Raw genomic sequence first — 19,550 nt, forward strand, 5'->3', positions numbered from 1 at the left:
CAAAACAGTTCAGCTTCATCGTTGTACTTGCAAAAATTGGTTACAAAATAAATATCACCATTACTTTCAGTTATGGTACAAACATAATATTCTGAATGTTTCTTTCCGCTGTATTTTCCATGTACAAAGTCACCCACTTCAAAAGCCGTATCACAGGGTGAATTTTTGTCATCTGCTTCGATCTTGTAGTCTGGATGTGGAGAGTGTGTGGTAGTAGTTTCAGAATGATATTTTCTTGCCTGAATTATATATTTTTTTGAATGGCTCCACATAATGAATATAATATTCTGAATGTTTCTTTCCACTGTATTTTCCATGTACAAAGTCACCCACTTCAAAAGCCTGGTAGAGCACAGAAATGTACTTTCATCGAAGTCCATATAAGCAGACCGACAGATAGCGTGATGTGGGTATTCTTGTTTAGAAACCTCGTATGCGTCTTGCATTGTGACGCACATTTTTTTTGTCCAGAACTGTCCTTTACGGAGATAAAATCTCTTGCTCGAGGAGATGGTCAAACTGATGATTCGTATTGAGAAATTTAAGAACTTCTTGATTTGGAATTGAAGAACTCCTGCGCATGCCAGAGGTAGATGAACTTACACCAAATTTTACACTCAGCACAGAAACAACTTCCCATTTCTTCTGCGGACTCACTGGTAAAGCCTGCTCCGAACGCTTTACAGCTTTCCCCAATGTTTGTTTGCATTAAAGTACTCTGCAATCGATGTTGATGATTGTGTTGTTGGACTTGTAGAATAGGAAGTAACTGTTGATAAACTCTGAAGTTTTTCTGAGTTCTGTGTTTCTTCACTGATTCTCGTGCCTGTTGGCAGCGTACACGTAAGTGGGCAGGTCTCATCTTTCTTCTCGCAATACCATTAATAACGTTCCTTGTGAGTAAGCGGCATTATTAAATATCACCGCAGTGTGAACACCGACTGCTGTTCTAAAATATGTCCTTTACAAGTGAGTGTGACGCAGAAAGTGAATCCTGTGGACAGCGTGTAGCGGCAACGTGGAACTTCCCGGTCGTCTGCTCGCAAGAACGCTGTAAACACGCAATGTATTTTACTATCAGCTTCGTATGAATCCATTTTAAATTTTAAATGAACGATGTAGCAAGATGAAAGGGTGTGCAGTATTGGCTTTGCATACCACGTTTTATTAAAATTGAACCACCACCACACTTTTCGTCTAGAGAAACTTTTATACCTTTTTCGTTGAGTGTTTACAGGACCTGCAGCAATACATTTGTCTCCTTATTACACCTTATATAAACTGTTAATAACCTAAATAAGTACTTTACTGCAAAGAGAAAGAGCGTTAGAATTAACTTTTAATATAATTATATTCATAACTTTTGATCATAATAAACATGAATTCCTAAAACTATTGAGAAATATCAAATGAATTCAGTCTCTACATAATGGTTCAATTAAGCACACAATTAAAAACTGGAAGACATCAATAAATATCATAAAATTAATAAAATGTCATGTTTTATCTATCTTAAAAACAAATAGCCGAGTTTTATTTTAAACTTTACTTTTTTCCTACTTGGGTGTACTATTCTCTGGAATCAGCCTGACCCACACTTTTAAGGATACGAGTGAGTAGCTTAAGGAACTGGAAACAGAAGCTCAGAGAGTAAGATTAAAAATTAACACAGCCAAGACTGAAGAGCTTAGACTGAACAGCAAAAACAAGAATATATTGGCCGTGAAAGAAGAAGAGATTGAGCAGGTGGAAAGCTTTTGTTACCTTACCTGGGAAGTATTGTTTCCAAGAATGGATGGGCGACAGAGGAGACAGAGGATGTTGTAAATAGGATCAAAAAGGCAAAAGGAGCCTTCGCTCAGCTGCATCCTGTGTGGAGATCTTGTGAAATATCGTTGAAGACAAAGCTTAAGATCATTCACTCAAAAGTGAAATCGGTTCTATTTCATGGATGTGAGATGTGGAAGGAGACAGTAGAGATTACAAAAAGAGTCCAAACCTTCATCAATAAATGCTTCAAGACTATAGTGGGAATACGCTGGCCAGAAGTTATCTCCAATTAAGAACTTCGGTAGCGCACCCAACAAGAAAAAGCTGAGGTAGTCATAAAAGAAAGGAAATGGAGATGAATCGGACACACTTTGAGAAGAGGCCCACAACATATTCCAAAGCAGGCGATGGAATGGAAACCTTAAGGAGTAAGGCGGGGAGGAAGACCAAGGACGACCTGGCGCAGGACCATTGAAGCAGAGGTGACAGCCACTGGGTACGCCTGGACTAACATCAAGAAGATGACGACGAACAAGGTCAGATGGAGAGTTCGAACATGTGCCCTATGCTCCATACCGGAGTGAAAGGAATTACGTCAAGTAAGTCCCAGCATAAGACGTATTTGTCAAAACTGGTACAGGTGTAAGAAAAAAATATTTTAAAAAATACAAAGAAAAAAGGAGACTTCGAAAATAATTTAGAACATACAAGAAGAGTCTGTGAAGAGCAAGAACAATAATTTTCTGCATATTTTATTTTACAGTAAAGAAAAGCCCACCTGGTGGTCATGATCGTTACGGCATCAAGTCAATAAAGTCTGACACCATAAATAGCTGGTTTGAGTACCGCTGATGGAAAAAAAAAAAAACAGAATTGCCATCAGAACGTTGGCTGGCAGGGTAGATGAGGTGGTGGTATCCAATTATGCCAAAAGCCTGGATTCAATTCCCAACCTCTCTGCTGTGTAATTCGGAGTTACGGCATATGACTCCATCGAGATGGTGATTCGTCCGAGGGATGGGGATATTAGGCCCTGAGCAGACCCCCTTGGAGTTATGTGACAGGAGTAGGCTGTGCACCAACACAGTGTTTCATCCGCTTCGTATCTCATTATCATCATACACCCATATGTGCCAGTCACCCATTGGTGTTAAATAGAAAGACCTGCACCAGGCAAGCCAAACATGTCCTCAGACACTCCCAGCCCTAAAAGCCATATGCTAAAATATAAAAGTGAATATACATTAAAGAATGTTTTCCTTTATACCATTTTTTGTGTGATTTACAATATTCGAGTGGATGGTTCTTTTGGTTACATACAGAATTTGAAGTTTGTTAGAAATTGACATTTACTGAACAATGCAAAGGCTATATTCTTAATAATTCAATAATAAATTACAGTACATTGTATATTTACTCATATGTTTTCATTACACAATAAAATAATTTCAATGCATGCCATTAAACACAAAAAATTTGTGTTACAATTAAACAGGTTTTAAACATGTACAAATGGATTAACACTAACTGGATAAATTTCCTCACCTTCATAAACTCTTAAATGTTTCATGACTTTAGCATCAAGTGTTCAGAGCATGAGGGAGATCTATTGTATTACATCATAGCAGTACTAGCTGAATGAGCCTGATTTAGAGAGGTCAATATGAACCATTAAAACTTTATAATGGAAAAAGAAAGTAATGTTCATTTTCAAAACATTTGATTTCTTTCTCTCCAGGTTGAATAAGTACTTTTCTACATGAAATGTCTATATATGCAGTTAACTTTTAAATACCCTTAACATATCCAGATGACAACCTGCAAGGACCACACAGGGATGACATACAGCTCGTCTTTCTCCACGGATAGCGTCTCCCTACTGCGATGTACTTCATGTTGGATCTGTAAAGAAAATTTCATTTCAAATATGACATTAAAGCAAAGAAATGACAATACAACAGTTAAACAATTTACAAACTTGCAGGATATAAATACATAATGCTTCTGCAATTCAATAGATCTGACAAGCCTTTGTTTGAGTGGTATTATGATGATGATGATGATGATGATTGTTGTTGTATTAAGGGAGCACCAAGCGATTGGCCGTGCAGCTGTGAGCTTGCATTCAGGAGATAGTGGGTTCGAACCCCCAATGTTGGCAGCCCTGAAAATTGTTTTCCATGGTTTCCAATTTTCACACCAAGCAAATGTTGGGGCTATACCTTAATTAACACCACGGCTGCTTAATTTCCCATTCCTAGACCTTTCCTGTCCCATCATCGCCATAAGGCCTACTTGTCTCAGTGCGACATTAAAAACAATTGTGCATTCAAGGACCTAAGATCTAGGTAACTGGTCCCTGAGTAAAAAAAAATGACTTTCTATTTGAGTGCCACCAGTAGACTCAAGCCAAATCTGTGACTTCACACCATCATGTTACCTGAGTCTAGGGCCTTAATAATGATGTTGATAATGGCCATTTTACCTGCACACTGCAAAACACCTCACTATCGGCATCACTATCCTACTTCTTTGTCCAGTATTTCGTCCACCCATCAACCTGATGTACATCCTGCTACCAGCCTGTACATGAAACTAATTTGTCATCTTCCATCAGTCAATCTACTGACTTCTGGAACAACCACACAATGGTCGTCGTCACCTTCTACCTTGTGCTGGATCAATCTAGAAACTGGTGTCAACGTATTGTGCAGTGATTGCCAGCAATGTGTTCGACCCCTCCTCCAAGCTGAATGCACATATCCTCACTTTCCGCAAACCAAAGTGTTCACTCGCCTAGTGCCGCTTTCATGGGAATGACAAGACAGCATTTCTTCATCCATAAGGTAGGTTCTAATCACGTGTATGAAAACCGTAACTTTCAAGGCCTTGTGTACCGTCATTATGCAGGACCTATTATGCTAATACAGCTGGCTAAGAATGGGTTGGTCGGGTGACTATTTTTTTTTTTCTTTTTTTGCTCATATATTCTGTAGAAGCTAAATGAAGTGGACAATGGAAATTTATGGTGCTATGGTTTAACTTTTCACTTAATAAACTCTGGGCAAGTTGATTTATACTTGAATCCTTAGATGGCAGCATGGACTGCACATTTCTTTCAGAGCACAAATGATTGTTCTTGCCATAAAATTCAGCAAAAAAGTATTTATCAAAATCACAATGATTTGATTATGACTAATTAATATGACTAATGACCAGATGGAAAGATAACTTTCGCCAGCATCAAATATAAAGGATTAGGAGTGTCAATTGAATTGGCTGTAGCAAAGAGTTTTGAGGTAAATGTAACTTGTGTGGGCTGGATCAGGTTACTATATATAATCATGATATTCGATTTTTGCTACAATTATGTGCAAAACACCAGACAGGTAATTATAAACAAGTGGCTATCTTGGATGACACATAGCTCTCTATGAGAAGTGAGGCTTCGTGAACATATTAAAAAGTGGTATGGCCACTACAGGAGTGGTGGCAAGTGGTCTTTAGCAACGAATCTAGTTTTTGCCTGGAGACGGATGACAAATTTGAGTATTTTCTGGTGAAAGAAAAATTTGTAAGCTACGAAAAAATTAAAGATGATGAACATGAAGTTCTAGGTGTAAGGCTTATCTCTAAAGATAATAGACAACTTGATGTTTTTGGAGTGTACAGACTGGGAAAGTGTGGCGCAGATGCTGATTCAGAATTATTTGATAAGATAATCAGCTATGTAGGAAACAATATGGAAAGGAATGTGACTGTAGCGGGTGCTCTCAATTTACCAAATGTCAACTGGGAAGGTAATACAAACGACAGGAAGCATGACCAACAAATGGTAAGCAAGTTCATATGGGAAGGACAGCTGAATCAGAAAGTGATGGAACCAACTAAAGGGAAGAATATTCTGGATGTGGTGCTGGTAAAAACCTGATGAGCTCTATGAAGAAATCAAAGTAATAGTATTAGTGATCAAGCAGTTTTTGTTGTTAAAAATAAATGTGATAGAAAGGTAGGTCATAAAGTAGAACTATTAGGCAGTAACACATAACTGATAAAACAGGCATGAGAGAAATTTTAAAAAGTAACTATGATCGGTGGAAAACGGTAAATCAAAACGTAAACAGACTCTGAGATGGTTTTAAAGCAACTGCTGAGGAATGCAAAAAACAGGTTTGTACCTTTAAAGGTGGTAAGGAATGGTAAAGACACTATATTATAACGGAGAAGCAAAGACTAAGGAGGAGGTGAAGGTTGGAGGGGTGAAGGTTGGAAAGAAATAGTCAGAAATGGCTGTGGAAGTAAGGAGAAATTGAAGGAACTTACTAGGGAATTGAATCTAGCAGATGTCGGCTACAGATAACATGATGGCAAGCATAATTGGCAGTCATACAAATTTTAGTGAAAAATGGAAGGGTGGCGCAGATGCTGATTCAGAATTATTTGATAAGATAATCAGGTATGTAGGAAACGATATGGAAAGGAATGTGACTGTAGCGGGTGTTCTCAATTTACCAAATGTCAATTGGGAAGGTAATGCAAACGACAGGAAGCATGATGACCAACAAATGGCAAATAAGTTAATATGGGAAGGACTTTAAGGCAGAAACAGGTTCCAAGAAGGACATTCCAGGAATCAATAATGAACAAAGGAAATGTGTATGCAAAGAACTTCAGAAGGCAGAATTATTCAGTCAGAGACAAAGACAATGTCCAGATAAACCAGGTGACTAATACTAACTGAAATTTACCTATGATAACAAACACATTTACAATAAGATACAAAAGCTGAAAACTACAAAAGCAGCTGGAATTGATAAGATTTCAGGGGATATTCAAAAGACAACTGGTTTGGATATAGTACTATATCTGAAGTACTTATTTGACTATTGTTTACATGAAGGAGCTATACCAAATAAATGGAAAGCTTCTATAGTAACCCCTCTGTATAGACATAAAACTGAAAATTACAGGGCAGTAAGTTTGACATGCATTGCATGTAAGTTTTGGGAAAGCATTCTTTCTGATTATATTAGACACGTTCGTGAAATTAATAACTGGTTCGATAGAAGGTAGTTCGGGTTTAGGAAAGATTATTCCACCGAAGCTCAACTTGTAGGATTCCAGCAAGATTTACCACATATCTAGGAGTCAGAAGGCCAAATGGACTGTATCACGATTGACCTATCTAAGGCATATGATAGGACAGATCATGGGAGACTACTGGCAAAATGGAGGACTATTAGACTAGACAAAAGTGATTGGATGGGTAGCTATATTTTTAGAAAATAGAACTCAGAGAATAGAGTAGGTGAAGCCTTATCTGATCCTGTAATCATTAAGAGGGGAATTCTTCAAGGCAGTATTATAGTACCTTTATAATTTCTTATAGACACCGAGCGGCCAAAAGTCAAGGGAAGGGGTTAGAAAATGTGCCCTGTATGACCCTGAGCATTGTGATTAGCTGTGGCATAGCTGAGCAGTCTATCACAGCCACCAGTGTCGTCAGGATGACAACATGTCGCGAGTTAACCGACTCTGAACATGGGGTGATCATCGTAGCACAGCGCATAGGTCATATTACACGCAAATTCGGGTTTCCCAGGTCAACAGTGTCGAGGGTGGATCTTCAATATCACAGAGAGAATGTTACCACCCATGTAAACTGCCGCATGGGAAGACCACAGGTGTTTAAAGAACGGACATCATGTCGCCTCCACAGAACCATACTGGGCGCTCAACAGGCTACGGTACTGTGAGTCAGATCACCGCCCGGTTAAATGTTGGGAGTCAGGAACCCATTTCTACCAGGACTGTCAGGAAGCAAGTGCACTGCATAGGCTGCACCAGCCGACGACCAAATTATGTCCCTTTGCTGACATCTCGACACAGAGCACAACTGATATAGATGTTGATTCCCATAGCTAGGGAACCTGAAATATTTGTCCCAAATGAGTAAATTTATAATACCAATATAAATGGTACGTTATTGGACATTATAAATTTTCCAGCTAACTCATTCCCGGTTGCCAGCGTTTCGCCCCAGTGTGCTAAGTTGTGCTGATCAGTTGGTAAATAGCACACCTCCCAAGATGCATGGCTAGTGCATACCATGGAGGCCACTGGAGCCACCGACATTGCCAATGCACTATGAGAGACTTTGTCTCATTACCAAAAATTGATGCCTGCCTGGCCATCAGGAATGAGTTAGCTGGAAAATTTATAATATCCAATAACGGACCATTTATATTGGTATTATAAATTTACTAATTTGGGACAAATATTTCAGGTTCCCTATGAAAATCAACATCTATATCATCTGATGGCCAGGCAAGCATCAATTTTTGGTAATGAGACAAAGTCTCTCATAGTGCATTGGCACTGCTGGTGGCTCCAATTAGCCCACGCAGTGGCCTCTGTATTCTATTTAATTTTGTGTAATAATTTTATCTGTGTAATCATCTTATTTTTTGCCTTATAAACAAGAGTACTAATCCTGTATTAATCAACCAACCACTGTACCTAATGTAATATGTACTGCAATACAAAGAACCCCTATTAACATACTATATTCTATTTAATTTCTGTGTAATAATTTTATCTGTGTATTCATTTTATGTTTTGCCTTTTAAACAAGAGTACTAATTCTGTTTTAATCAACCAACCACTGTACATAATGTAATATGTACTGTAATACAATGAACCCCTATGAATTTACTGGATTCTATTTAATTTCTGTGTAATAATTTTATTTTTCTACCTTATAAACAATCAAGTATTAAATTTGTATCATTCCGTAGTAGTAACAACAAACAGCTGCATATATGGTAATGTAATGGACACTAATGACCAAGTATGTATTATTTTTACAGAAATGAATTGCGACCTAAAATGCAATGAGCTATCTGTATATACCGTATTGTAAATATTGTAACACTTTGGATTGTAAAATGTTGTAATAGCGTTTGTTAACCTGCCAATGTACCTCCCCAACATCAATTTAAATCGTGAACTATTAATTGTTATTGTATTGTAAATATTGTAGTAGCACACTGTACTGTATTATATTGTAATAACATTTTGTGAACCCACCAATGTACCTCTCCAACACCAATTTAAAACTTTGTACGACTAACTGTAAATAACTAAAGAAAATAAATGAGAGGTAAAAATCCCCTCCCTCCTCTACAAGTCAATCCTCACCTCCCTGCAACCTACTCCCACAACCCACCAAACCCCCCCACAAATCTCCTGGCCAGAGAGAAGGCATCACCTTCCGAGTGTGCCCCCCCCCCCCCCTCCACGGTATGCACTAGCCATGCATCTTGGTAGGTCTGCTATTTACCAACTAATGAGCCCAACTTAGCACACAGTGGCAAAACGCTGGCAACCAAGAAAGAGCAGCAATGGACCATGGAACAGTGGCGGCATGTGGTACGGTCTGATGGGCGCGTGAGTGTGCGGCGTATACCGCATGAAGCTATGGATCCTGTGTCACAACAAGGTTGTGTCCAGGTTGGACATGGCTCAGTTCCGGTCTGAGCGGCATTCTCACGATCGCACTTAGGCCCCACTGTATGACTGCATGGAGCGCTGACAGGTGCACGTTATGCGGAAATCTTTCAGACCATCTGCATCCCTTCCTGGCCCTAGAGTACCCTAAAGGAGATGCCATGTCTCAACACGACAATGCGCCATGTCACCACTCCATGGAGGCATGCAGGTGGTTGTGAGGAGCACTCCAGTCAACTTACAACCGTGGATTGGCCCTTCAGATCCCTCAATCTCTTTCTGGCCTTAGAGTACCCTGATGGAGATGTCACGTTTTAACAGGACAATGTGCCATGTCACCCCTCTGTGGTGGGACGCAGATGGTTGGAGGAGCACTCCAGTGAAGTTATGACCACGGAATGGCCCTCCAGATCCCCCGATCTTAATCCAATTGAGCATTTATGGGACGCTGTCAATGCTGGTGTACGCTCTATGAACCCCGTACCAGCTACACAAGACCAATTATGGGTAGCAGTGCAAGATGCATGGGTCCAGATCCCTCCAGAGCGATTCCAACACCATGTAGAGCCGATGCCTTACCATATTGCTGTCGTTTTGAGGGCTCGTGGAGCAGCAACTCATTATCAACATCAGATTCAGAGTCTTTCCATGACTTTTGGCCACTTGGTGTATATACATGATATGAGTAAAGAACTGGAATCAGAGATAAGGCTTTCTGCGGATGATGCTGTTCTGTATAGAATAATAAATAAGTTACAAGATTGAGAGCAACTGCAAAAAGACGTTGACAATGTTGTGAGATGGACAGCAGGCAATAGTATGATGTTAAATGGGGTAAAAAGTCAGGTTGTGAGTTTCACTAATTAGAAAAGTCCTCTCAGTTTTAATTACTGTCTTGATGGAGAGAAAGTTCCTTACGGGGATCACTGTAAATAGCTAGGTGTTAATACACAGTTCTAGAAAATTAGGGGAACATGTTTTTTAACGTACGCCATGCTCCACAAAACAATACCTCACACCCAGGTATATTACCAACTAAACCTTTATTCTTTACCGTTGAAGTATACAAAAGAACATCAATGGATTTGCATCAATTTTGAGAACACAAACGGAAATGTCCAAATAGGGGCAAAAACAAAGTGATAACAGTCCTCCAGGGTGGATTTTTATCACAGTTGGAGAACTTCAGTATGGTGTTTATCACAGCTTGGCACCTACATGACATGCTCCGTATAAGTCGACAGAGGTCACGATGTGGTATCAGGTTCCATTCTTCAATGACAGCCTGTTTGAGGTCTTGGAGAGTGTGGTGGAATAGGACACCTGCGAACACTTCTGTCAAGCCTATCCCACACATGCTCGATGGGATTACGGTAGGGACTCAATGCTGGCCATTCCGTCCCTTGAATGTTCAGTTCTCACAAGACAGCTCTGGTGATGCGCGCTACATGAGCCCTGGCGTTGTCGTACAAGAGTATGAATTCAGGGCTAACACCGTATGCAGCAACCAACACATGCCATACCAGTATCTGCTCAATGTACCCTACAGTGCTAAGATTACCATGGACGACAAGAAGATCCGTACGGCCACCAATACTGATGCCACCCCACATCATCACAGAACCTTGTCCGAATCGGTTGCCTTCTTGGACAAAATTTGGCATGTACTGCTCACCACGGTGTCTCCATACACGTTGTCATTCATCACACTGTGTCAGGGGAAATCTGGACTCATCTGTGAACAACACAGGTCTCCACTGGCGAAGTTGCCAGCTGACGTGAGGACGGGCAAACAGAAGGCGAGCTGCACGATGTTAATGCGTTCAACGGGGCATTCGAACAGGACATCTGTGTCGTAAGGACACTTTCTCTTAACCTGTTCCTAACTGTCTGGTCAAACACCGTAACTCCAGTGACCCTCCTGAGGTCTTGTTGCAGTTCTTTGGCAGTTGCTGAACGACGCTGCAACGCACAGATGGTCATTATCAGTCATCCTGTGGGGTTGTCATGCATCCACGGCCTTGTCCAACCCTCCTTGTGAACTGGCCTGTCTCACTGTAGCGATTCCACGTGTTGAATAACTGACGGAGAGAGATTGAGATCCACAGCAACACGACGAAAAGTCCATCCTTCCTGGATCAAAGTGACGACCCTTGCTATTTGAACCTTGTTGAGATGTCTCATGAGATGTGCTGGTTTAAGTACAACGTGCTCAAATGACTGCAGTAGTCTGTGTACCTCACGACACACGGAAGCACTGCAATTCACTTTGTTTTGAGGGGTCACCTGACAGTTTAATGCATGGCTACGCCTACAGATGGATTATAACTTCGATTTGATATACCCAGAGTAGCTAAGGTCTCAAGGTATGCTGTACGACCATTGGAACACCATCTACCAAATTAAAGTTCACATACCAGACGTTACAAAACATGTTCCTCTAATTTTTTTGAACTGTCTATAAGAAAAAATTTTCATTAGGTAATCACATAAATGGGATTGTAAATAAAGGGTACAGATATCTGCACATGATTTTGAGGGTTTTTAAGGAGTTTTTGTAAGGATGTAAAGGAGAGAGGATGTAAGTCTCTGGTAAGACCCAAACTAGAGTATGGTTCCAGCGTATGGGACTGTCACCAGGATTTCTTGATTCAAGAACTGGAAAAAATCCAAAGAAAAGCAGCTCGATTTGATCTGAGTGATTTCCAACAAAAGAGCACAGTTACAAAAATGTTGCAAAGTTTGGGCTGGGAAGACTTGGGAGAAAGGAGAAGAGCTGCTGGACTATGTGGTATGTTGATTCCGATAGGGAACCTGAAATATTTGCCCCGAAGAGTAAATTATAACACCAATATATGTATGTACCGAGCTGTCAGTGGAGAGATAGCGTGGAATGACATTAGTAGACAAATAAGTTTGAGTGGTGTTTTCAAAAGTAGGAAATATCCCAATATGAACATAAAGTTGGAATTCAAGAGGACAAATTGGGGCAAATATTCGTTTATAGGTAGGGGAGTTAGGGATTGGAATAATTTACCAAGGGAATCTTCAATAAATGTCCAAATCCTTTTCAATAATTTAAGAAAAGGCTAGGAAAACAACAGATAGGAAATCTGCCACCTGGGCGACTGCCCCAAATGCAGATCAATGTTGACTGACTGATTAATTGATTGATTGACATGAAGACATCCTGGACAATGCACAACTCCAAAGTTTACAGTGGACCTTCACAATGCCAGAATGTGTGCTGTCATGTTCCTTTAGTAGTGATCTACAGAGCACTGACAACACAGCAGTATGTCCGGACAATTCTGCAACCACTTGTGCTTTTCTTCCTGGAGCAGCTACAAAACCCCAATTTCCAACAGGATAATGTCCACCCAATATGGCACAGGGATCTCTCAACTTCTCTCGAAAAGATGACGTACTTCCTTGGTTCCCACCAATACATGGCTGATTTTGTAGTGAGTACTTTATGTTACCTTACCCTGTTTCGTGCCATTGAGACAGTAACTTCAAAATGTACTATTTCCTTTGCAAGTAAGCTACTATAAAATTACTGCTTACCCTACAGACTCTCAACAGCTTGATAGTTAAGATACCAGCATCTCAACTGGAACAATGAATAGTAGAATACTAACATATGTAAAATTACCGTGTATGCATCATATAACTGTGCACTGCTCCTTCCCCCGTTACCCCCAACAGACCACTTCTATGCAGTGCTTCCACTGATCGATGTGGATGACGTCACCAAGGATGCATGTGTGAGGAGCAAATGCTGGGAGAGTTCATTTTCAGTAAGTCATTACGCTTATTATATGTACTGTTAGTACTGACATATTATCATTGGTACATAAAATTTGTGTATTATTAGTATGTAACAGGTACTTGGATGTTGTCGTATGTGGGTAGGTTACTCATTCCGGATGAGTTTTATAGTTATTAGGCATGTGGCTTTCCACGATACAACGGATAAACAAAGAGTGAAATAGGAGGAGTTAATTTTCTGTATTCCTTATGAACTGGATGAAGATGAAAGTGGGGAAGACAACCATTTAGAAACTGAATCTGAGGACAAAGACTCTCTGATGATGATCTGAGCTATTCACCCAGTGATGATAGTTCTGAAGATAATCTCGACTGTAATCCAACTTTACAAACTTCTGTTGAAATTCAGCAAATTGAGCAGCCATTGAAAGGGAAATCTCAAAAAGGAACTAGGAAGAGAATAACAGAAGGGACTACTTCAAACAGCTCAGCTTTAGCCTTTCACCCTCCAAAACAGTTTTTGTTGACTGTGAAGTGGATAAACTCTTATATATGGAATTTTTACAGCATATATCGAAAACAACTCATTCAAACACAGCAAAATACCCAAAAAAGAACATAGTTCATATCTGACCAGGACCTACGTTGATCATAGAAGCTGATCCGCTTAGGTATTTTGAATTATTTTTTACCTATATCATAATGCAAATTATACTTCGTAATTCTTAAGTAATTTATTACTTCTGAAAACAATGTGGAGTTTACTTATTGTTTAAGCATAGATATGGACGCACGTAAATTTTACGTATGTTAGTACTGGGCAACTAGTGAATAATGTTAATATTCTAGGGTTAATCCTCAGTAACAGTGAAGGTTTATATAGCTCATTTCGTACAACAGGAATCTAGGGAGTCATGTTTCAATGTATACTGCACCTCATGAGACTAGACCACATTAAGAAGGAAGATGACCGGGCTGTTCTGGAGTGGCGCCCACACAAGAGAAAACGTCAGAGGCCCGTATGCATCGGTACAACCACGTCGTGCCCAGTAATGAACAATCTCTCGCCAGAAGGGCGTTCTATCTCAGCCCAGGATGATGCCGGCCCCTTGCCTGACCCAAGAAATGATTGCTTGATCGGCTGAAGAACGACATGGTACTCGGGGTGTCACCCCCAATGATGCCCTTGATCGGCAGAACCAGTTGATTAGCATGTCACAAAGCAGATCCCACCTAGGCAGGACAAATGTTAGGAGAAAGAGGAAGTAGAAGAGAATTAAAGGAGTCTTGTCCTCCATACCCTTTGCTGGTTGATAAGCCAGAAATGAAAACTTCTCAAACCATACTTATTACAGGTACAATCCAACCACATGGGTTAAATGCTGTCCTATAACACAGATGACAATCCCAGATTGATGCAGTTAAACAAAAATCTGAAACTGCACCTCTACCTTCTTGTTAGCAGACTGAAAGGAAAACCTCTTGCATCCATTCCATGTCTTGCTAAAAGCTCAAATTATTGATAATCACCTGTGATTCTATGGTAAACCAACACACCAGCTGGTAAAACTCTTGGACAATGGGTGCCAATTCAATGTTGTGATAAATGCTGGGTAATGCAGTCATCAAAACTATGACGGTATATTCACATAAAATTTCAAATTATTGGTACCGGTATCCCTTCAGTAAGAGATTGAACTTTGTTCAGATGTTTGTGCACATTTAAATATCATTGCTTATCAAGAAGGGTAGCCAGTGACACCCTTTGTTCAGAAGTTTACTCCCTGGTTATCTAGCTTTAACCCTGACAATTACAACATACGACTTTCTGACGTGTCATGCGAATGAACGCCATCTAGCGCTCAAGGGGAGCGGAGAGTTATCCCCTCAGCTCTTATGCTTCAGTTTCTGAAATTCTGTGTTTTGTGTATGTATTAATAGTGTTTGAGTCCTGATTACTTTTTGAGTATTTGTATATGGATATTCATGTTTAATGGACTCACATTTTCGTTTACCATGGACACACTATTTTCATATTTTATGTTTTTTCTTGTTTGTCTATATCAAATTCAGACTTTTTATTGTCACTTCTTGCAACAAAAATTTTTAAATTGTTCAATATCAAATGAAACAGTTCTTGTACATTTTCAGTCATTCCATTTCCTTGTAAATTAAAATGATTGAATTCAATAAAACTTGCAATTGGTGCGAACTATTTCTAGGCCATAACGCCTTCCGAAACGTAACCTTAAATAATAGGCTTTGAGTGGCACATCTTCGAAATGTGTGGTGTAACTAATGTAAGTTGTTATCTTCATTTCCGTGTTGACGTTTAACAAATAATATAGAGTTAGAGGGATGTTCCACCATTCAACACATTGCAAAAATATATTAAATTATAAGAAGACCGGTTTCGACTCCCTTGGAGTCATCATCAATTCTTGGTGAAAATTAAATAAAGGAGAATCTGACAACAAACATCGTAATGAAAAACCATGTACCTATAGGTGATTGCCTGGAAACACATCAATGAGTTGCTAGACATTACCTTGAAATGCAACGTACACTTGGCAGCAGAACGTGGAGCTTAGAAAGTTCCCAGCTCTGGCTCTAATAGTCTTGTGTTCATGGAACACTGAACACTGAAATTACATGTACTGGTTGAAAATATATTCAAACACAATACAGACACTTATAATGGTATGGAACCTTGGCTCTCTAAGAGCATTCTTGGATTTGACAGTCCTGTTTCTATCTGAAAAAGATTCGATTAAATACACACTCATTGAAGCAAAATCTACAAAGACATAGTTCTAGCCTAAACTGTTGCGCGTTCATGGACACGGAACACTAGGAACACTTGTATTGTCTGAAAACACACATATGAATGAAAAACTTATAACCATACGTAATATTGGCGTTCAAGAACGTTTATGAGTTTGACTGTCCTGCCTCCGTCTGACTAAACTAGTGAAACATATATACGTTGGATGTACATAGACAAACTACTTGGCTTTTAAAAGTTCTGGTTACTGGTTTCAAAAATTGTCATGTGTTCGTGGAACACAATATAACTGCTGGTCCTGCTTCTATCTACTGGAAAATAATGCATTATCGCAGATAGAAACAAGACTGTCAAATCCAAAAATGCTCTTAGAGAGCCAAGGTTCCATACCATTATAAGTGTCCGTATTGTGTTTCTATATATTTTCAAAAAGTAGGTACATGTAATTCCAGTGTTCCATGAACACAAGACTGTTAGAGCCAGAACTGGGAACTTTCTAAGCTCCACGTTCTGCTTGCCAAGTGTACGTTGCATTTCAAGGTAATGTCTAGCAACTCATTGATGTATTCCCATGCAATCACCTACAGGTACATGGTTTTTCGTTATGATGTTCGTTATCAGATTCCTCTTGATTTAATTTTCACCAAGAACTGATAATGACTCTAAGGGAGTCGAAATCGGTCTTCTTATAATTTTATATATTTTTGCAATGTATTGAATGGTAGAACGTCCCTCTACCAAATAAGGTAATCATGGAAGGAATCGGTTCAGAACTGCCGTTCTCATTTTACGCATAGATTTACTGAAATATTTTAAGATGAAACTTATTCATTAGCGTACAAGAGCATTATTTCTGCATAACAAGAAATACATTAAACCTACCGGTATTTTATTTTATCCAAACAATGATGCCAGACAATGAGATAATTTCAAAGGTACGTACGTACACTTCGACAGCTGACAATGCACAAACTGATCGAGATGCGTTTAGAATTTATTTTTACGAAACCGAAACATTACACAATGCACATACCAAGATGTCATATATTTTAGGTTAGATTACAAATAAGAGAATACTTAAACGTGCAATGGAATAACCCTCCTAAATGTCAGCTCATTTTAATCAAAATATGTCAGACGAAAGTATATAGCGAGCAAATTTAAGGAAACAAGTTCACCTTATCGTTTTTAGAGATAAAGTATCACGTTGCAGATGGAATGGAACACCGGGTGACATTTCCCATTAAATAAAAAATAAATACATTGCGCACTATCTCTTATCATAAACAAGATAAATAGGAAACTGTACAGAAATACTGTACAGAGGACTTTCACGTCACACAAACATAAAAGTACAGTACTTATAGTATATTCTGAGGTCCACATTCATTACAACACTTCACCCATTTACGTGGTCCGTAATCGACAGGGCATTCCCTTTGCAACAGGCAGTGAGGCAGGTCGTTGCCTACGAGATTCACAAGGCCGGGAAATACAGCACATTAGACTCGTCCTCGAGATACTTCCGGCAAGTGCTACTAGAGTTCACTTTACTGTTCTGTATCGCCCGCTCATTGCAACACGTTCGAATATGAAAAACTATAAAAATTCATTAAAACTCGTAATTTCAGAAGGCAGCAAACAGTGAGATCAAAGAAAGACCAAGAGCAATTGTCTGTCTTATTTTCTACAACGTATATCTTACAATATGCTTAAACGAAATAAGTAATTCACGAAGCAAGCGAGTTTGTGACTTCTTACCGATTCCTTTAATTGTGCCTCAGAGTATCCGATAAGCGGATCGAGATTGCGGTCATAATAATAACTTTGAGTTTAATCGCCCTTTCACCAATTATCAGCGATCCAATCTTTTCCTCCGCACATCTGATACTTTGACATTCATATTGAAGCCGCTGTTTGGTGAGCGATGTTATGCCCGTTACGCAAATATTTATCGTCGTTTATCCGTATTACTCTTTTTTCTTCCCGTAAAATTAAATGTGTGTTCGCCTCTGTGGTGTAGTGGTTAGTGTGATTAGCTGTCACCCCCGGAGGTCTGGGTTCGATTCCCAGCCCTGCCACGAAATTTGAAAAGTGGTACGAGGGCTGGAACGGGGTCCACTCAGCCTCGGGAGTTCAACTGAGTAGAGGTGGGTTCGATTCCCACCTCAGCCATCCTCGAAGTGGTTTTCCGTGGTTTCCCACTTCTTCTCCAGCCAAATGCCGGGATGGTACCTAACTTAAGGCCACGGCCGCCTCCTTCCCTCTTCCCTGCCTGTCCTTTCCAATCTTCCCATCCCTCCACAAGGCCCGTGTTCAGCATAGCAGGTGAGGCTGCCTGGGCGAGGTACTGGTCATTCTCCCCAGTTTTATTCCCCGACTCAGAGTCTGAAGCTCCAGGTCACTGCCCTTGAGGCGGTAGAGGTGGGATCCCTCCCTGAGTCCGAGGGAAAAACCGACCCTGGAGGGTAAACGGATGAAGAAAGAAGAAGAAAATTCAATTCTTTCGAACAGGAATAAAGCTCCTAAATGACCAATTTTAGCATGCTTTTCAATTTGGTTTGCTTTTTGGTCAAGTTCAGATACCGTAAAACTTTTTTTCTGATTTCATTACCCGTATCCTACTTTCCAATTTACAGATTGTTTTCTGTAATCTGGTATTTCATTTTCTCATCCGTATATTTTTTAGATTTAACAGAGATACTCGTAGAGTTTCCTTGATGTAGAAACGAGACTTATACTTCTTTTTCGTTTGTGGCTGACGTGTGAAGATATGGTATGTTTATCGTTATCTGAATCGGAACTTTTACTAAATTTTGATGGCAATACATCATTTTTGGGAGCTGGACGCTTCCTGCGTTTGACATTTTCCTTTCTCTCTCTCTCTCTCTCTCTCTCTCTCTCTCTCTTCTTCCACTCTCCCTTAAGGCCGGTCTCCACTGATTAACATTTAACAACAACATGTTAAATGTTAAAAGTGTTAAATGTTAACTGGTGACACCATCAACATGTTAAATGTTAAATATTGAATACTGTTTCATTTAACATTGTGTCCACACTTAATAAACATGTTGAACATAACTTTCTTTGTTTATATGTAGGTAGTTCATCATATCAGTTTGCGGTAATAAATTTAGGTGGTGTCTAGTATTTTCAAACAAGGACAAAGGACTCAGATGAAAAAGATGTGGCCTTTGTTATTGCCACTGTTGCTTCTTGTTATGATTTACAAATGCAGTTTTATTAGACACATTTCCTCCCCTGATCCTGCTCATTGCTTCAAAAGCAAGACACTATGAAGTAGGTATAAACTTCGTCCGTTCCCGCCCCCCGCCTTCAGACTTTTTCTGATTTTTTGCAATACTCGACTATACTGGGAGCGGAGGTACGCTAGGTTTTTTTCGATGCACTCGCGGGAATAATTATAATATAGAGTTTATGGAAATTGTCGGCTTTCTTCGCTTTATCTCTGTATTCCTTTGATGAGACATCACATAAACAAGGCCTTTTTATTATATCATTATTTAAGTCCAAAGGAATCTTGCTCCACTCCATTTCTGACTATAAATTTTAGTATAGGCTAGTGCAGACAGAACGACACGCGTACGCGTACCGGTACTGTATTTGTAGCTTATAACAAAGAGAATGAGTGTTGCGGAGTGTTGTAACTATAATCCTACTTCACGAGAAGCACGTCGTTTGCGCCGTTTGGCTA

The 19,550-nt window shown here is 39.7% G+C and overlaps 1 protein-coding gene across 2 annotated transcripts in view; it reads right to left on the reverse strand.

The window, feature by feature from the left end:
* Pisd (phosphatidylserine decarboxylase) overlaps positions 1-17,300 on the reverse strand; it is a 115,559-nt gene extending 98,259 nt beyond the window's left edge. The window contains exons 1-2 of one of the 2 annotated variants that reach the window (XM_067134879.2): positions 17,014-17,071; positions 3,589-3,672 (exon numbers count right to left, since the gene is read on the reverse strand). Coding sequence is in view for 1 of the 2 variants with exons in the window: in XM_067134877.2 (XP_066990978.2) it covers positions 3,566-3,672; positions 17,014-17,072 (166 nt within the window). In the remaining variant the exon portion in view is untranslated. Of the gene's footprint in view, positions 1-3,565; positions 3,673-17,013 lie in introns of both variants that reach the window. The other variant, XM_067134877.2, reaches the window with a different exon arrangement.
* Positions 17,301-19,550: the final 2,250 nt, after the last annotated feature.

The sequence above is a fragment of the Anabrus simplex genome, chromosome 1, assembly GCF_040414725.1.
Source record: "Anabrus simplex isolate iqAnaSimp1 chromosome 1, ASM4041472v1, whole genome shotgun sequence".
Taxonomy (NCBI): domain Eukaryota; kingdom Metazoa; phylum Arthropoda; class Insecta; order Orthoptera; family Tettigoniidae; genus Anabrus; species Anabrus simplex.